Here is a 17,913-nt window from a genome sequence, read left to right on the forward strand (position 1 = left end):
TGGTCAATGAAGCATAAGTATATGTTTTTCTGGAATTCTCTTGCTTATTCTATGATCCAGTGGATGTTGGCAATTTGATCTCAGTCTTCTCCCTATCAGCAATTAAGTGATGTAAATGGATTAAACTCTCCAATCAAAAAACAGAGATATGCAGAATGGATAATAACACTTGATCCCATAGGTCTCATCTACAAGAGACTCACTTGAGATCCAAAGACAGAAACAGAAGGAAAGTGAAAGGACATAAAGAGACACTACACACAAACAGTAACCAGAAGAAAGCAGAGGTGCACATACTAATGGCAGGCAAAACAGACTAAGAAGAAGTTAATACAGATAAGAAAAGACTTCATGTTATAAAACCCTCAATATAACTATAAATATATAATTATCAAAATACATGAAGCAAAACCTAAGAACTAAAGGGGGAGAAACAGTTCTACAGTAACAGTCAGAGACTTAAATATCCCACTCAGAATAGTGAATAAATGACAGAAGATATTTAAATAAGGAAGCACAGCAGCTGAACAACAAAATTCACCAGTTAGATTTAACAGACAAATATGGAACGTTCACTGTGTGTGCGTGTTCAGTCGTGTCAGACGCTTTGCAGCCCCATGGACTGTAGCCTGCCAGGCTTCTCTTGTCCATGGAATTTTTCAGGGAAGAATACTGGAATGGGTTGCCATTCTCCTCATCTAGGGATCTTCACCACCCAGGAATCAAAACTACTTATATCTTGTGTTTCCTGCACTGGCAGGTAGGTTCTTCTCCACCTGTGCCACCTGGAAAGCTCATGGCACATTCTACCCAACAACAAATACACATTACCAAGTGTCTGTGGGACATTTCCCATACTTCAGGCAACAAATAAAGTCTCCATATATTTTAAAAGATATCATACAAAGTATCTTCTCTGACAACAACAGGATGGAGTTAGAAATCAGTAACAAAACTGAAACTGAAAAATTCACAAACTGAGAAAAACTGAGTAACACTTTTAAACAACCAAGGGATCAAAGAAGCACTGAGAAGGGAAATGAGAAACATTCAGAGACAAATGAAAACAAAACACAACATACAGACTTAAGGGCCACAGCAAAGGCAGTGCAATGAAGGAAATCTGTATCTAGAAAAGATGACACTAAAAAACAAGAAAGATCTCAAAGCAACACCCTAACTGCAACTAAGGCCTAACGCAGCCAAATAACCAAATCAGTCAGCTCAGTCCAGTCGCGCAGTCGTGTCCGACTCTCTGCAACCCCATGAATCGCAGCACGCCAGGCCTCCCTGTCCATCACCAGTTCCCGGAGTTCACTCAGACTCACGCCCATCGAGTCCGTGATGCCATCCAGCCATCTCATCCTCTGTCGTCCCCTTCTCCTCCTGCCCCCAATCCCTCCCAGCATCAGAGTCTTTTCCAATGAGTCAACTCTTTGCATGAGGTGGCCAAAGTACTGGAGTTTCAGCTTTAGCATCATTCCTTCCAAAGAAATCCCAGGGCTGATCTCCTTCAGAATAGACTGGTTGGATCTCCTTGCAGTCCAAGGAACTCTCAAGAGTCTTCTCCAGCAAGTAAATAAATGTTATTAAAAATTCAACATCCTTTCCTGAACAAACCCTCTTTTTTAACAGAATAGGAACAGAATGAACTTACCTTCATATAATAAATGCCATATATGTAAAACCCACAGAAAACGTCATATTCAATGGTGAAAGATTGAACACTTTTTCTCTTAAGATCAGGAACCAAAGATGTCTGCTTTCACCACTTTTATTCAACATATTATTGGAAGTTTCAGCCAGAGAAATTAATTAAACAAGAAACATAAAAGGCATCCAAGTTGGAAAGGAAAAAGTAAAATTATCTGTTTGAGGAGAATACAGTCTTATATGCAGGAAATCCTAGTCTCCACAAAAAATGCTGTTAGAGCTAATAAATGAATTCAGCAAAGCCAGCAGATACCAAGCCAACACACCAAAATCAGCTGCATTCACAGACACAATGAACAATTTGAAAAGGAAATTACAAAAACAATACCATTTATAACAACATTAAAAAAAATAAAATACTTAGGAATTAACCAAGAAGGTAAAAGACTTGTAAATGAAAACTACAAAACACTGCTGAAAAAAATTAAAGATAACATAAATAAATGTAAACACATCCTATATGTTCATGAATTGGAAGCCTTCATATTGTTTAAATGTTAATGCTATTCAAAATGATTCAATGCAATCCCTATCAAAACCCCAATGACTTTTTGTAGAAACAGAAAAACCTATCCTAAAATTCATATGGAATCTCAAGTGACCTGAACAGTTTAAAACAATTTTGACAAAGATCAACAAAACAGGAGTCAACATTTCCTGATTTGAAAACTTACCTCAAAGATGTGGTAACCAAAACAGTACAGTATTAGCATAAAGACAGACAGACATACAGACTGAATAGAAGGTGTGGAAATAAACCCTTGCAGACATGGTCAAATGACTTTTAACAAGATGCCAAGACTACTGAATAGGGGAAAGAACAGTCTTCAATAAACGGTGCTTGGAAAACTGGACATCCACTTGCAAAAGAATGAAGTTGGACTCTCACCCAATGCCATGTTACTCAAAGCTGATCAATGAACAAAATATAAAACCCGAACAATGAAACTTAGTAGAAAACATAGGACAAAATTTCCACAACACTGGGTCTGGCAATGATTTCTTGAATATGACTTCACAGGCACAAGTAACAGAAGAAAATACACAAATGAGATTTAATGAAAATGTAAAAACTTTGTACATCAAAACACACTATTCTACAGAGTGAAAAGTCAACTCACAGAATGGGAGAAAATATTTGCAAATCAACATCCAATAAGGAATTAACATCCAGAATACAGAGAGATACTCTTAAAACTCAACGAGAAACCAAACCATTCAATTTAAAAGTGAGAAAGGGCATGAACAGATACTTCTACAAAGAAGATACAGAAATGACCAAAAAGCACATGAAAATATGCTAAACATCACTAATCACAAGAGAATGCAAACCAAAATTACTATGAGACACCACCTTACACCCATTAGGATGGCTACTATCAAAAAAAAAGAAGAGAAAAGTGTTGGTGAGAGTGTGGAGAAACTGGAACCCTTAGGCCACTAGGAGATGATGAAAAACTGTATAGCCTCTGTGAAAAATAGTATGGCAATTAAAAAAAAATTACTGTGTGATCCAGCAATTACATCTCCTGGTATATACCCCAAAAGAGTTGAAAGCAAGATCTCAAAGAAATACCTGTACACCTATGTTCATTCACAGCAGCATTACTCACAATAGGTAAAACATGCAAGCAACCCAAGTACCTGTCTGATGGACAAATGGATGTGCAAAAAGGGCTGCATGTGTACAATGGAGTGTATTACTCAGCCTGAAAAAGGAAGGAATCTGCTATGTGCTACAACATGGATAGACCTTGAGGACATTATCCTAGCTAAAATAAGCACATCACAAAAAAGACAAACACAGGTACGATTCCACATATTTGAAGTTGGTCAAAACCATAAAGACAAAGTATAAGGGTGGCTGCCAACAACTAGGGGAAGGAAACATGAGGAATTACTGCTCAATAGGTATAGAGTTTCAGTTTTACAAGATGAAGAGTTAGGCCGATAAATGGTGGTGACTTTTGCACAACTATGTGAATGTATCTAGCATCACTGAACTGTACATCCAAAAATAGATGATAAATTTTATTTTTGGCACAATAAACAAAATCCTAGATGTTATCAACATTGAATGTGCAAACAGAATTCAACATAAAAAAATTTTTCTTTTGGCCACGCTGCGCACCACGTGGGGTCTTAGTTCTCTGACCAGTGACTGAATCTGCACCCCCTGCGGCGGGAGTGGAGATTCTTAACCACTGGACCACCAGGGAAGACTCAGAAGTCCACCTTTTAAAAAGACATGACCCAGGTGAGTTTGGGGGAGAAGAGATTTAAGCAGAGGGACTCAGTATGACTGAGTCCCTCTGCTGCCCACCTGAAACTATCACAGCATTGTTAAGTTACTTCAGTTGTGTCTGACTCTGTGTGACCCTATGGATTGTAGCCTGCCAGGCTCTTCTGCCCATGGGATTCTCCAAGCAAGAATACTGGAGAGGGTTGCCATGCTCTCCTCCAGGCGATCTTCCCAACCAGAGATTGAACCCTGTCTTCTGCAGTGATGGCTTCTTTTACAAAATAAAAAGTTTAATTAAAAAAAATACATGAACACAGCAATGCTCTCATGACTGGATGCTATATATACACACACCATCATAATCATATACTGCCAGCATTTAGTAAGTGCAGTTACAGGCATTATTTAGGTATTCAATACACATCTTATTCAAGCGTCACAAAAATCCTACAAATGTGTATTATTGCTACTCCCGTGTCATGAAAACTTAACCTTTAAAGTTAGAGCAAGTCAGCAGCACTGCCAGGATTTGTTCTCAAGGAACCTGCACCCAGAATCTGCACTTGACTTCGTGTAGGTTTATTATGAAATGGGCAAACTAAGTATGTTTTTCTTCAAAACTATAACCTTCCCACTTAAGAGAATATACATGTTTATATTTATACCACTACATAGTGGGTCAGTGACAATCTGCAACAGCCAAGAATGATCCTGCTCCATCTAATAGGGCCAAACAGACAACAGAACATGTGAGAAGCTTTTCAGAGATGAAAACCAAGTCACTCTTGAATAAGGGTAGGATTTTTCGAGGCAGAGAACATTCAATTAAGCACCAGAACAGCATTCCTGCCATGATTTCATCTAAGTCAGCAATTTTAATTATACAACATATAGAAACACACCATATGGTATAAAGGAAAAGAACTCTGGGGCACAGTTCTGGAGACCTTTTTGGGTTGATACCACAGCTTATATGCTACAGGTATTCTTCTAACTACACAAAGTATTTTTTAATATAAACAAAAACTTTCACATCTCCACATAGTCATCGATTCAGCTTGTCAAGTGTCATGTCGCTCCACCCCATGACCATGTGGAAATGCAAATGTCCAAGAGGAACCAAGGATCACGAAGGACAAAGGTAGAACACTTTACAACCAAGCATCAAAACCGACTAGGAAGCTGTGGTCTCTAAGACATGAGTACAGATAAACAATGGAAGAGAAAAGCCTCCAGAAACAGACGTGCACATGTAATACAGATGCCTGACTTATGAGAAAGGTGACAGTAGTATGGTGAAAAGAGATTTTTTTCCCCAAGGTAGTGCTGGGTCAACTGGCTATCTATGCAGAACAAAACGAACCTTGACCTTCCACCTTCCACTGTGTACAACATGAAATCTAAGATGGGTTGCAAATGTTAAGACTGAAAGGTAAAACAGTACTTTTTTTATATGCAATGCAGAATATCTTCTTCATGACTTTGGAATAGGAAAACACTTCTCAAACAGGACACAACAAAGCATTAGCCATAACTGAAAAGTTGATAAACCGCACTCCATAAAATTTAAGTTACGTTATTAAAAAATACCAATTAAGAGTATAAAGACAAGCCACAGGTTTGGAGAAAAGATTTTTTATTATATATATCAGACAAAGAACTCATAGTGTAGAATATATAAAAGAGTAAACAGAAAATAGCTATAGGTAAGCAGGAAAAAGGCAGGTAGTTCTAAAGAAATATTAGTGTATTAAGACTTGAAGAGGCACTTCAGGAAAGAGGATATGCGAAGGTCAACAAACATTACGAAAAGATGCTCAAGTTCGTAAACCATCAAGGAAACGAAACTTAAAACCACAATAGAGATGCCACTACATACTCACCGAAATAGTCAAAGGGATAAAAAACAATACCAAACCTTGGTGAGGATGTAGAACTAACCCAAACCATCTGACAGTGTGTGTCACAAGTGTAAACTGGTGCAACCGCTGTGATAAACTGGCAGCATCCATTAATGCTGAAATCACAGATACTCGACCCGCCAACACTCTCCCAGGATACACCCAAGAGAAGTGAGTTCACCAGAACACATGTTCAGAGCAGCACTATTCAGAATAGCCCTCAATGTCTATTAACAGCAGAATAAGCCAGAATATATTCACACAACAGAATACAGCACAGCAATGGGAACAAATGCTCCACAACCACTGGCTGTGAATGGGTGGACCTCACAGCTGAAGGGCACACATTTACGGCTCTAGGTATGCAAGTTCAGAAACAGGCAGAACACATGCATTTAAAAGTTAGCACAGTGGTCTACCCTTCACTGGTTAGGAGACTGTAGGGCTGCCGGGGGCTTCTGTTCTATCTCTATATGCAAGTAATGGATATACAAGATTTGTTCAGTGTGTGAAAACTCACTAAATTTGCATATTTATCCTAGTAAAAGTATCATATTTTTAGGTATATATCATACATAATTTTCTGAATATAGTGTTATACTCAGACTAAAAGTTAAAAATTTAACTGTTAAAGCCATATATTAAAGGTTTCAGGAAAAAAAAAAATTATTTCATGGGAAGCGAGACTTCCCAAGAGTAATTTCAACTGTCTCCTGTCAGCTGGGACTGAATATATTAAAACTTATTTCAGAACAGCTTTTAAGATAATTTAGTGATGATACTCTCAGAAAAAAGGAAACCATCTCAGTCAGAAATTCAATATATCCGGCTACAATTACACAGTTCTTTGGTCCTAAATTGAAAGCCGGCAGCTCATCTAGATCTGCATTGCTGGTTACCTGCCTGTGTTCAGCTGGAGACAGTGTGAGCTCTTCACTTATGATGTGTACTTTTCTGTATGTGTATCAGATTAGAATAAAAAAATATTAAATCAGCGTTTCAGTCCCACCCCTTACTTGCTGTGAACTACTTTTAACTTATCTATCCCTCTTCTGAGCTTCCAACTACTTTAACCAGTCTCTGAGAGGTCTCAAAGTTAACATGAAACTTTTCCCTCCAGACACTGCCTCAGGCCCATCCCATAGTCAAGAAGTCCCTTAATGTCATCTTAACAAGTTTTCACACTTGACAGACACGTAACAATACCTCAGTTCATTTATGCTTCAATCACATGTCCATTTACAGCCCATTTCCTTCCTTCCTCAGAATTGTAAAGGACTAGGCAGGGAGCGGGGAAGGGCCCCTGAGGAGGCAGGCACCCTCTCTGAGGAGCTGCCTGGATGAGGGGTCCAGCTCTGGCCTAACCTCCCAGCCCCACCCCAACCCCGCCCACAACAAGAGTCTTGGCCCAACACCAGCCAGAAAACTCCAGCCTCCCGCAGCGTCTCCTGAACCAGAGGAGTCTCCCTGCGCGTCAACTGGGGGGCATTCAGACAGCTGCAGCCACCCTCCCCTCTCCCTGCCCCACGTCATCCTCTCAAGTTCTCTCTCACCTTTACTCAGTCAAGGACAAACAGCAAGTCTGCTGCCTTACAAGGGGTTCAACAACCTTGTGCTCCTTCTTAGAAGCAATTTCCATCTACACAAATGCTCCTCTCTGGAGACACTCCCCTCACTCGGCTTGACAGCGGAAGCAGCGCCCGCCTTGCTGTGCTCCACCAAGAGGGCAGAGCGTTACCCTGCAGGCTGCCCGCCCCAAGCCGTCTTCCTACACAGCCCAGGGCAAGGCTGAGGTGAGGCCTGTGGTAGCCGGGACAGCTCTGTGGCCTCTTTGGAAGCCCTCAGTGAGGTATCTGGCTCCCACTCTTGGGGACTGTCACTGTACCACAGGTCATCTGACAATTTTCAAGCTCAGCTTTGGACCCCAATGTCAATCCAGAATCAACAACAAACCTAACTCAACATCCAATTACACTGAAGTAACTTTTTCTTCTTCAAGGCTTATTTCAAATGCTGCTCCATCCAGTGTTTCTTCACTCCCTAACCAACAGTCTCTCCCTCCTTGGACCTTGTTCACAGCACTTTTCCAGTAACATCTTACCAGCTGACTTGCAAAGTTCTGATACGACTCTCACTGCATACTATATGCAATGAAATTCTGTCACAGCTAACACAAGCCTTCTAAGTGATAAATCAAACATTTGCTCAAATGAAAAAAAACAAATAGCATATAACTATTGCAAAGTTAAGTGTACCTATATGAAGCAAGTTGCACAATTAAATGTACCTATGCAAAATCCAAATATCAATGCTGAAACACTGTGCCAAGAAATACTCTTTTTTAACAAGTTGTTCTTATTATAAAATGTTTGTTACAGAAGAATCAGTGGGAAAAGCACACAGAAAAAAAAATTACCCATTATACCTTCACTGTTACATTTACACCTTGCCATTCCAGTCTTTCTACGCATATATACATCCCTGAGACCACAGTTTTGTACTTCGCTTTTTCACTTCAGGTACTGTGACCACCTATATCATTAAGTAATCTACTATAAACATATTAACAACTGCAGGACATTGCACTGTACGGCTACTTTAGCTTTTGTTGTCACCAAACTGCCCCTAGTTATAACACTGTTACAACCAATCTTGCTCTTGGGTTTCTATAATGCTGATTATCTACTTAGGTAACAAGATTACTTCTGACCAGAAGCTACAAATTCAGGTTAAAGTGCTTCATGGAAAACACACACCCAGGTTTACTTGCACAATACCCGCGAGTAAACAGGCGTCCCTGCTGCCGAAGCCTCGGAATGCTCCAGGCCAGCAGCCCTGCCTCACCTCTCAAGATCCAGAGCCCACACTCCGAACCAGCATCTCAGGTGGGGTCAACGAGCCAGCTGACCACACAGCAGGGGCTAGGTACGTGCAAAGGGCACAGGACACCAGCTACCTTGACCAGAATCTCTCCTGCAATTTCGGGAGGTGTCTTCAAGCTGCAGCACTGCTTCCTTACAGAGCACCCCCACCAGCCCCCAACAAGGAGAGCCCTGTGAGGCATCTGGGGCTGGCACCATCCTGTCCTACAGCTGGAAAACACTCTACTTTGGCTCACTACCCAGGGTCAACCTTACAACCCAGGTTTCCCTTGTTTCTTCCAGCTCTCTTCCCATTGCACTTCTTGAAGCTATGCCCTGAGAAGGCCCCCTGTAGAGCTCAAGAAGTCTACACCTTATAGGTTGGCCAGTCAGTGACCAGAACCCGGGTCTTACTAGTGAGGCCACTGGGTGCCCTGGCCAACTGTGAACATGCACACCTCAAAGCTCCCGTCTCACTGACCAGGAGTCCCTCCCCTTACTCAGGTCAACAACCTAGCCATTAGCTGAAAAATGCAGTGCTATAAACCATAAACGTTCCAGCACGTCTGAAGCAATCCAGTATGATTTAAGTCACTGTTGACTGTCATTCTTACTGGAATATAATTCATGCAACTTTCTGAAAAGAGAAACACACATAGAACCAGGCAGGTTCTCTCACTCTTTCACTTGACATAAGCTAAATAAAGAATAAGAGTTAGCTCATGGCTTACTCCAATTAACAGGAAACATTACACGTATACTTTTTTGGAAGTCAGAAGAGGCAAGACCTACCCGTACTCCTCAGTTCCCATTTTCTTCTCTCACTTTTCTCCCAGCACAATTTAATAAATAAATTTCTATGGGGCCATCTCCTTCCTAATAAACTTCCCCCTTAAACACTTTATGTTCACATGCTTCTGCATTTTTGTGGGAATTATTTCCAAGGCAAAGTTAAAGATAAATCAATTTACAACTAAAGAAACAGCAATTACCAGTCCTTGTTCTGAGAATCCCTGTTTTACCAAGTATTTTCAAGGTCCATTTAAAAAATTAAAAACATGTTCGCTTTCATCTAAAATAAGTCAGAGAACAGGCCAACAACATTCCTATAATATGCTGCAGCTCCCACAAAAACATCATGAAACCCTGTTGGGACAACCAAGCCTCCTTGAGAAGAACTGTCTTCAGGAGACACTGCCCTCTCCTTCCACTGTGCTATGGAACATCCTAAATATCAGGAGAACCAAATGCTTGTTGACTTGCATGCCTTTTAAAAGCAATTAAAATACCCAAGAGCGGCATCATCCAGCGCAGCAGCCACTGTGACTACAGGAGTCACGTGCAGCTACTGAGCCCTTGAAATGTAGCCAATTCGAACCGAGCTACACTGTAAATGTGAAATATACATTGGATTCTGACGTCGTAACACTAACAAAAGAAATCTCTCACTAACACCTTTTATACAGATTATACATTGACACACACTATTTTGACTATGTTGGGTTACATCAAGTGTTAATCACTTTTTAAAATATTTCCAATGTAGCTGTAAGAAAAGCTACTGTAACATGTAACTCATAATTGAATATATAAATAGTCTTCACCTCTGACCTACTTTTTTTTCCATGTAATCAAAGGATGTCTTCACCCCAGTGGGGACCCAATCCACAAGGCAAACTACAGAAGGGGTGAAGTGCTACCTGAGAGTCAAGGTCACTCACAGACTTCACAAGGAAGCAGCCTAGAAACAGCAATGTGTGCATGTCTAGCACATCCAAGGTTTCAAATCTAAGTCACCTGGCAAATGATCATGAATTCCTCGATTTATGGGTGTAGTGCAGACTCTACTGAAATCCAGAGAATTATCCAATATGGCATTTATCCTTCGAAAGATATTGGCATTTCTACACGTGGAGAGTGCAGGTGCTTCCTGGTTGTCCCAGCAATCTTTTATCCTTCCCGCTTCTTCTTCCTAGACACAGAAAAAAGGTGTTTAGGTTTTCTATTCTCCCTGTTGATAGAGACTTCACAACTCCTTTTCCTCTATAGCCCAATACAAGTTAGATACAGTAACAAAGACTTGAGTTTCTTGCCTGTATACTAACATACTTAACTCTCAGCAAGGTACCCTGAGAGAACAGTAAGAAGGAAAAACACTGACATGTAAGATGCAAGAACATTCTAACAAAATGGGACTTGTATAGAAGTAGAACGGCAGCAGCATGAGCTTTAAGAACCAGACACACCTGGTTCAAATTGTGAGTCTACCTATATAGTAGATTATGTGGCAATAAAAGAATAAAGTACTGATAGATACTACAATATGGGTAAACCTCAAAAACATGAGGTGAAAGAAACCAGTCACACACGACCACATACTGTATGAGCCCAATTATGTGAAATGTGCAGAACAGGTAATCTAAAGCAGATGAGCTGCCTTCAACTAGGGAGGTGGGGAGGTGGTTAGCCAGTTGTGTCTAAAGGGTACAAGGTTTCTTTTCTCAAATGATGGAAATATTCTAAAATTAGATCATGGTGAGGGTTGCAAAATTCCATAAATATACTAAAGGTCAATGAATTGTACTTTGAAAAGTGAACCTTACAATTATGTAAATTATACATTAATACAGTTGTTTCAAAAGTTTGATTCTGCCGTTTATTGGCAGTTACTAATCTCTGGGCTACAGTCGCCACTTGTGAAATGGGGAAGAGTACCTACCAACCTTTTGATGGGATGTATACAGTACTTAGCATGGTGCTGGCATATGGTAGCTGCTATTTTTACATTTTAAGATATACCTACAGGAAAAGACTTGGGCAGGATCAAGAGTGGTACAAAAACCACCCAAAGGGTTGTTTAAATAATTGAGACAATCTATGTGGTCATTAAAAGTGCACACATCTCATGTAAGACATCACTGAATGAAAAACGGACTCCCAGGTACATAAAAGTGAACTGAACCCCCAAACAAGTGATTCTTGGGTGTTCTCTCTCTCAGTCAATAAGACCACCATCCTCCAGGTGCCTGAGACAGAAATCTAGGGACCATTCCTCTCTGTTCGATCTCCCTCATTCACCACATCCAATGTAAGCAAAGAAACACTGGCTGACAGACTCAGTCTTCTAAAGGGAGTCAGACTCATCGCTTCTATCATTCCCAGTCACCTTGGGGAGTGTAACAGGGAAGTCATACAAAAGCAAACAACAGCGAAAGTCCAAGTAATCAAACTAGTAGGGCCTCCCTGGTGGCTCCGTGGTAAAGACTCTGCCTGCAACGCAGAAGATTCAGGTTCTATTCTGGGTTGGGAAGATCCTCTGGAGTAGGAAATGGCAACTCACTCCAGTATTTTTGCCTGGACAGACAAGCCTGGCAGGCTACCGTCCATGGGGTTGCAAGGTATTGGACACAACTTAGCTACTAACAAACAACAACAAAAGAAACTAGAACCTAAGACCCTGTAGCTGAACACGTCAAAACAAAAATTTTAAAGCCTGGTGTTATTCTGTGTAACTTATTAAAATCCAAGTGTAAGCATGAGAATGACCAGAAACATTTAAGACTTTATAAACTCTGCAGCATGGCCTTAAAGGGACAAACCTGAATTCCACATCATTTTCAAGCTCTTGAAAGACTGGTTGGTATTCTTTGCAAACTGTGAAGATAACCAGAACACAGTTGTGCCTCCCACGCCCTCCAGGGAGGTGCCACTGAGAAGGGTTAGATCCACTGACACAGGCCATTTTCACAACTGCAGATTTCTAAGGTTAATATCCAGCTTTACAAAGGCTAAAACACAAGGATTTATAACCAATCTGCACACCTTAAGGCTACATGCTTCATTCATTCACTGTCTAACATACATTAACCAACTGCCTGCTAGCCACAGTAGCACTCTAAGGATAGGCAGATTAAACCAGCAACATCCACTGAGGAACAGATGTATCACTCTCCCCAGGTGTACAACAGGGATAAAAGTAACAATACTATCTCAGAGGGCTTTTTGTGAATTAATACACATAAAGTGGTTCACACAGTACCTGGCACATAACTATGTGCCAAATAAACAAACGCTGGCTCTCAGTAGTGTTATTATTATACCAAGGGATTAGAAGCCGCCACAAGGATCCTTGAAGAAAATAATCTACCTGCTCATTAAAAGGAGAAAAATGAACTAAAAACCTATGTCAACTATTCCTTTGAAGACCCCAGGCCCTTCCATGCCTAATTACTGTAATCATTTTATTTCAAAAGCTTAATTAGGAACCTCCCTGGTGGTCCAGTGATTAAGAATTTGCACTTCCACTGCAGGAAGTAAGGGTTTGATCCCTGGTAAGGGAACTGAGATCCTGCATGCCACCCACATGGTGTAAATAAAAATTTAAAAACAATTAAAAAAGACTAAAGACATGATAAAAAAAATCAAACTGTCCAAAAGCTGAACCTACCACAGAATACAGTGATCCTTTAAAAATTATCCAGTTATGTAATTCTTAGTTTCTCATTTTTTAAACAGAAACCTTTTATACATCCCTACCCTTAACAGGCCCATTACTCTGCATATTCTGTCTTAACTCTGATCAATTTATAGGTCTGAGTTCATATCCATGTTTTACCATAACCAAAAATGGGTATTTTCCCTTGATTTTCTACTGCTGCCTGATAGATTTCACTGTTATTTGTGGCATTTTTGCCATGCAGTGAGATTACTTGCAACTTTTATTGAACTTTCACTACAGACAGGAAAGCAAGCTTTAAAGACACATTACAGACTCAAAAGAGAACACAAACCTTAATACCACTGAGAATCATGGATCAATAGGAAGGATTACTTGCTCAGGCTAGAAAAGAAAAACAGTTAATTCTCTGTCTTCACATCTAAAGCAACCAGAGAAAGGAAAACAAAACCCAAAGTCAGTAGAAGTAAACAAAACATTTAAGATCAGAGTAGAAATAAATGAAATAGAGACAAAGAAAATAAATAGCAAGTGTCAATGAAACTAAAAGCTGGTTCTTTGAGGAGATAAACACTGATAAACCTTTAGCCAGACTTGTCAAAATAAAAAGGGAGGATTCAAATCAGTAAAATTAGAAATGAAAAAGGGGACGTTACGGCTAACAACACAGATATACAAGGAATCGTAACAGACTACTAGAAGCAACTATATACCAATAAAATTGACAACCTGGAAGAACTGTAAAAATTCTTAGAAAGGTGTAATGTCCCAAGACTGAACCAGGAAGAAATGAAATATGAACGGATCAATCACAAGTAGTGAAATTGAAACAATTATTAAAAATCTTTCAACAAACAAAAGTTGAGGACCAGATGGCTTCACAGGCAAATTCTATCAAACACTTAGAGAAAAGTTAACAGGTGCCTTTTTGAAACTCTTGCAAAAAACTGTAGAAGAAGGAACACTCCCAAGCTCATTCACTATCACCCTAATACCAAAACAGACAAAGGTACCACAAAAAAGAAAAATTACAAACCAGTACCACTGATGAACGTAGGTGCAAAAAGCCTTGACAAAATACTAGCAAAATGAATTCAACAACACATTAAAAGGATCATACAGCATGATCAAGTGGAATTTATCCCTGAGATACAAAGATTTTTCAATATCTGCAAATCACTGTGAAATATATCAACAAAATGAATAATTAAAACCATGTGATCATTTCAACAGATGTAGAAAAAGCTATTGACAAAATTCAACATGCATTTATGACAAAAACTTTCCAGAAAGTGAGCTTAGACGGGACCTTCCTCAATTTAATAAAGGCCATATATGACCAACTCACAGCATACATCATTCTCAATGGTGAAAAATTGAAAGCATTTCCTCTAAGAACAGGAACAAGACAAAGATGTCCACTCTTGCCACTATTATTCAACAAAGTTTTATAAGTCCTAGCCATGGCAGTCACAGAAGAAATAAAAACACTCCAAACTGGAAAAGAAGTGAAACTGTCCCTGTTTGCAGATGATATGGTACTAAACATAGAAAATCCTAAAGATGATACCAGAACATTACTAGAGCTCATCAATATATCTGGTAAAATTGCAGGATACAGAATTAATGCACAGAAATCTGCATTCCCATACACTAACAGGAGATAAGAGACATCAAGGAAACAATCGTATTTACCGCTGCATCAAAAAGAGTAAAATACCAAAGAACAGACCTGCCTAAGGAGATAAAAGATCTGTACTCTGAAAACGATAACATATGGATGGAAGAAATCAAAGATGACACAAACAGATGGGGAGATATACCACATTCTTGGATTGGAAGAATATTGTCAAAATAACTATACTACCCAAAGCAATCTATAGACTCGATGCACCCCCCCCCCATCAAACTACCAATGGCATTTTTCACAGAATGAGAACAAAAAAATTTTTAAATATGTATGGAAACACAAAAGATCCCAAAGAGCCAAAGCAATCTTAAGAAAAATGGAGCTGGAAGAATTAGGCTCCCTGGCTACAAAGCTACAGTAATCAAGACAGTATGATATTGACACAAGAACAGAAATATAGTTAAAAGGAGCAGAATATAGACAAAAGCCCAGAGATAAACCCACACACCTATGGTCACCTAATCTATGACAAAGGAGGCAAGAATATACAATGGAGAAGAGACAGTCACTTCAATAATAAGTGGTGCTGGGAAAACTGGACTGCTACATGTAAAAGAATGACATTAAAACACGTAACACCATACACAAAGATAAACTCAAAATGGATTAAAGACCTAACATAAGGCGAGAAACCATAAAACTCTTAGAGGAAAACATAGCACACTGACATAAAATGCAGCAAGATTCTCTTTGACCCATCTCTTAGAGAAGTGGAAATAAAAACAAAAATACACAAATGGCATCAACTTAAAAGCTTTTGCAGAGCAAAGGAAGCTATAAACAAGATGAAAAGACAACTCTAAGAATGGGAGAAACTATTTGCAAACAAAGAAAAACAAAGCATTAATTTTCAAAATATACAAACAGCTCATGCAGCTCAATATCAAAACAACCCAATCAAAAAATGGAGGAAGTATCTAAATAGACATTTCTTCAAGAAGACATACAGGTGGTTAAAAAGCACATGAAAAGATGCTCAGTTCAGTCGCTCAGTCGCGTCCAGCTTTTTGTGACCCCATGAATCGCAGCACCCCAGGCCTCCCTGTCCATCACCAACTCCTGGAGTTCACTCAGACTCATGTCCATCGAGTCCGTGATGCCAGCCAGCCATCTCATCCTCTGTCGCCCCCTTCTCCTCCTGCCCCCAATCCCTCCCAGCATCAGAGTCTTTTCCAGTGAGTCAACTCTTCACATGAAGTGGCCAGAGTACCAGAGCTTCAGCCTTAGCATCATTCCTTCCAAAGAAATTCCAGGGCTGATCTTCAGAATGGACTGGTTGGATCACCTTGCAGTCCAAGGGACTCTCAAGAGTCTTCTCCAACACCACACTTCAAAAGCATCAATTCTTCGGCACTCAGCCTTCTTCACAGTCCAACTCTCACATCCATACATGACCACAGGAAAAACCATAGCCTTGCCTAGACGGACCTTTGTTGGCAAAGTTATGTCTCTGCTTTTTAATATGCTGTCTAGGTTGGTCATCACTTTTCTTCCAAGGAGTAAGCGTCTTTTAATTTCATGGCTGCAATCACCATCTGCAGTGATTTTGGAGCCCAAAAACATAAAGTCTGACACTGTTTCCACTGTTCAAATCAAAACAATATACAATGAGGTATCACCCCATACCAGTCAGGATGGCCATCAATCAAAAGATCTACAAATAATAAATGCTAGAGAGTGAGTGTGTGGAGAAAAGACAGCCCTTCTACACTGTTGGAGGGAATGTAAACTGCTACAACCACTATGAAGAATAGTATGGAGATTCCTTAAAAAACTAAAAATAAGAGTTACCATACGATTCAGTAATCCCTGTCTAGACATATATCCAGAGAAAGTCTTAATTCAAAAAGACACATGCACCCCAGCGTTCACTGCAGCACTCTTCACAATAGCCAGGATATGGAAGCAACCTAAATGTCCATCAGCAGCAGAGCGGGTAAAGATGCGGTACATATATGAATGGAGTATTAACTCAGCCACCAAAAGAATGAAATGCTGCCATTTGCAGCAACATGGATGGACCCAGAGATCGTCATACTGAGACAGGAAGATAGAGGAAGACACATATCATATGATATCGCTCATATGTGAAATGCTAAAAAAAAAAGGGGGGGTACAAATGTTGTTAAACAGACTGAGTTACAAATGCAGGAAACAAACTTACGGTTACCAGGAAGTGATTGTGGAAGGGATAAACTGGGAGACTGGGACTGTCACATACACACTGCTATACATAAACAGGTAACTAATAAGGGCTCACTGTATGGCACAGGAACTCAATACTCTGTAATCACCAATATGGGAAAAGAATCTAAAAGACACACAACACTGCAGATCAACTATACTCCAAGAAAAAAAATTTAAAAACAGTACTTCTGTTTATCAGTACTACTTTATCAATAGATAAAACTATTGATAGTTATATTTACTTATATCGGGGGAAAAAAAATGGTTCACTAGGAATTTCTACTAATAGAAGCTATTTTACGGCAGGTCACAGTTTTCTCCTCTTCAACAGAAAAGGGCTCACACCTCCATCATGAAACAGTGGCTTTCTCTAGCAATAATCCTCAACTGGAAGGGGTGATGGCAAAGAGCCTACCATCTGAAAAAAGCATTTCCCTTTTCCACAAAGGAAGAATCCTCCCCCAAACTGTGAATCACTGTTTTGAAAAGCAGAAAGAAAGCCCCTGGGACACAAACACTAAGTTTACTGCTTCAGTACCTTATCTAGCTTCCACTGGCTCAGGTGTAAGAGTGGAGTGCTACCTATTTGCAGATTTTGTGATAATGAGAAATATATAAAGTACCTTAAAACACTCAATAACTTATTAGGGACAAATGTCTCCCAACCCCACTGTTATTCAGAAGTATTCTTTCAATTTATCCTAGTCAAGCTCATCAAGAAGCCTAAGGCACATAATTGGAGGTTTTTTGCCTTTGTGGCTTGAAACTACTACTCATAATACTTTAAAATCTGAACCCTCACCATGCAGCTATGTTTGCCTGTTCAAGACTAAGATCCCAAAATGTTATACCTATTTGAATGG

At 39.8% G+C, this 17,913-nt stretch overlaps 1 protein-coding gene across 16 annotated transcripts in view; it reads right to left on the bottom strand.

Annotated features, from left to right (window-relative positions):
- Nucleotides 1–17,913, bottom strand: part of CPEB1 (cytoplasmic polyadenylation element binding protein 1) — a 110,072-nt gene that overhangs the window by 70,298 nt on the left and 21,861 nt on the right. For 11 of the 16 annotated variants that reach the window (XM_069559997.1, XM_069559998.1, XM_069559999.1 and 8 more), the window contains exon 2: nucleotides 10,515–10,689. The exons of the other annotated variants lie outside the window; for them this stretch is intronic. In XM_069559997.1, the coding sequence (XP_069416098.1) occupies nucleotides 10,515–10,689 (175 nt within the window). The remainder of the gene's footprint in view (nucleotides 1–10,514; nucleotides 10,690–17,913) is intronic. 16 annotated transcript variants of the gene reach the window in all.

This window comes from Ovis canadensis, chromosome 18, assembly GCF_042477335.2.
Source record: "Ovis canadensis isolate MfBH-ARS-UI-01 breed Bighorn chromosome 18, ARS-UI_OviCan_v2, whole genome shotgun sequence".
In the NCBI taxonomy this organism is placed as follows: domain Eukaryota; kingdom Metazoa; phylum Chordata; class Mammalia; order Artiodactyla; family Bovidae; genus Ovis; species Ovis canadensis.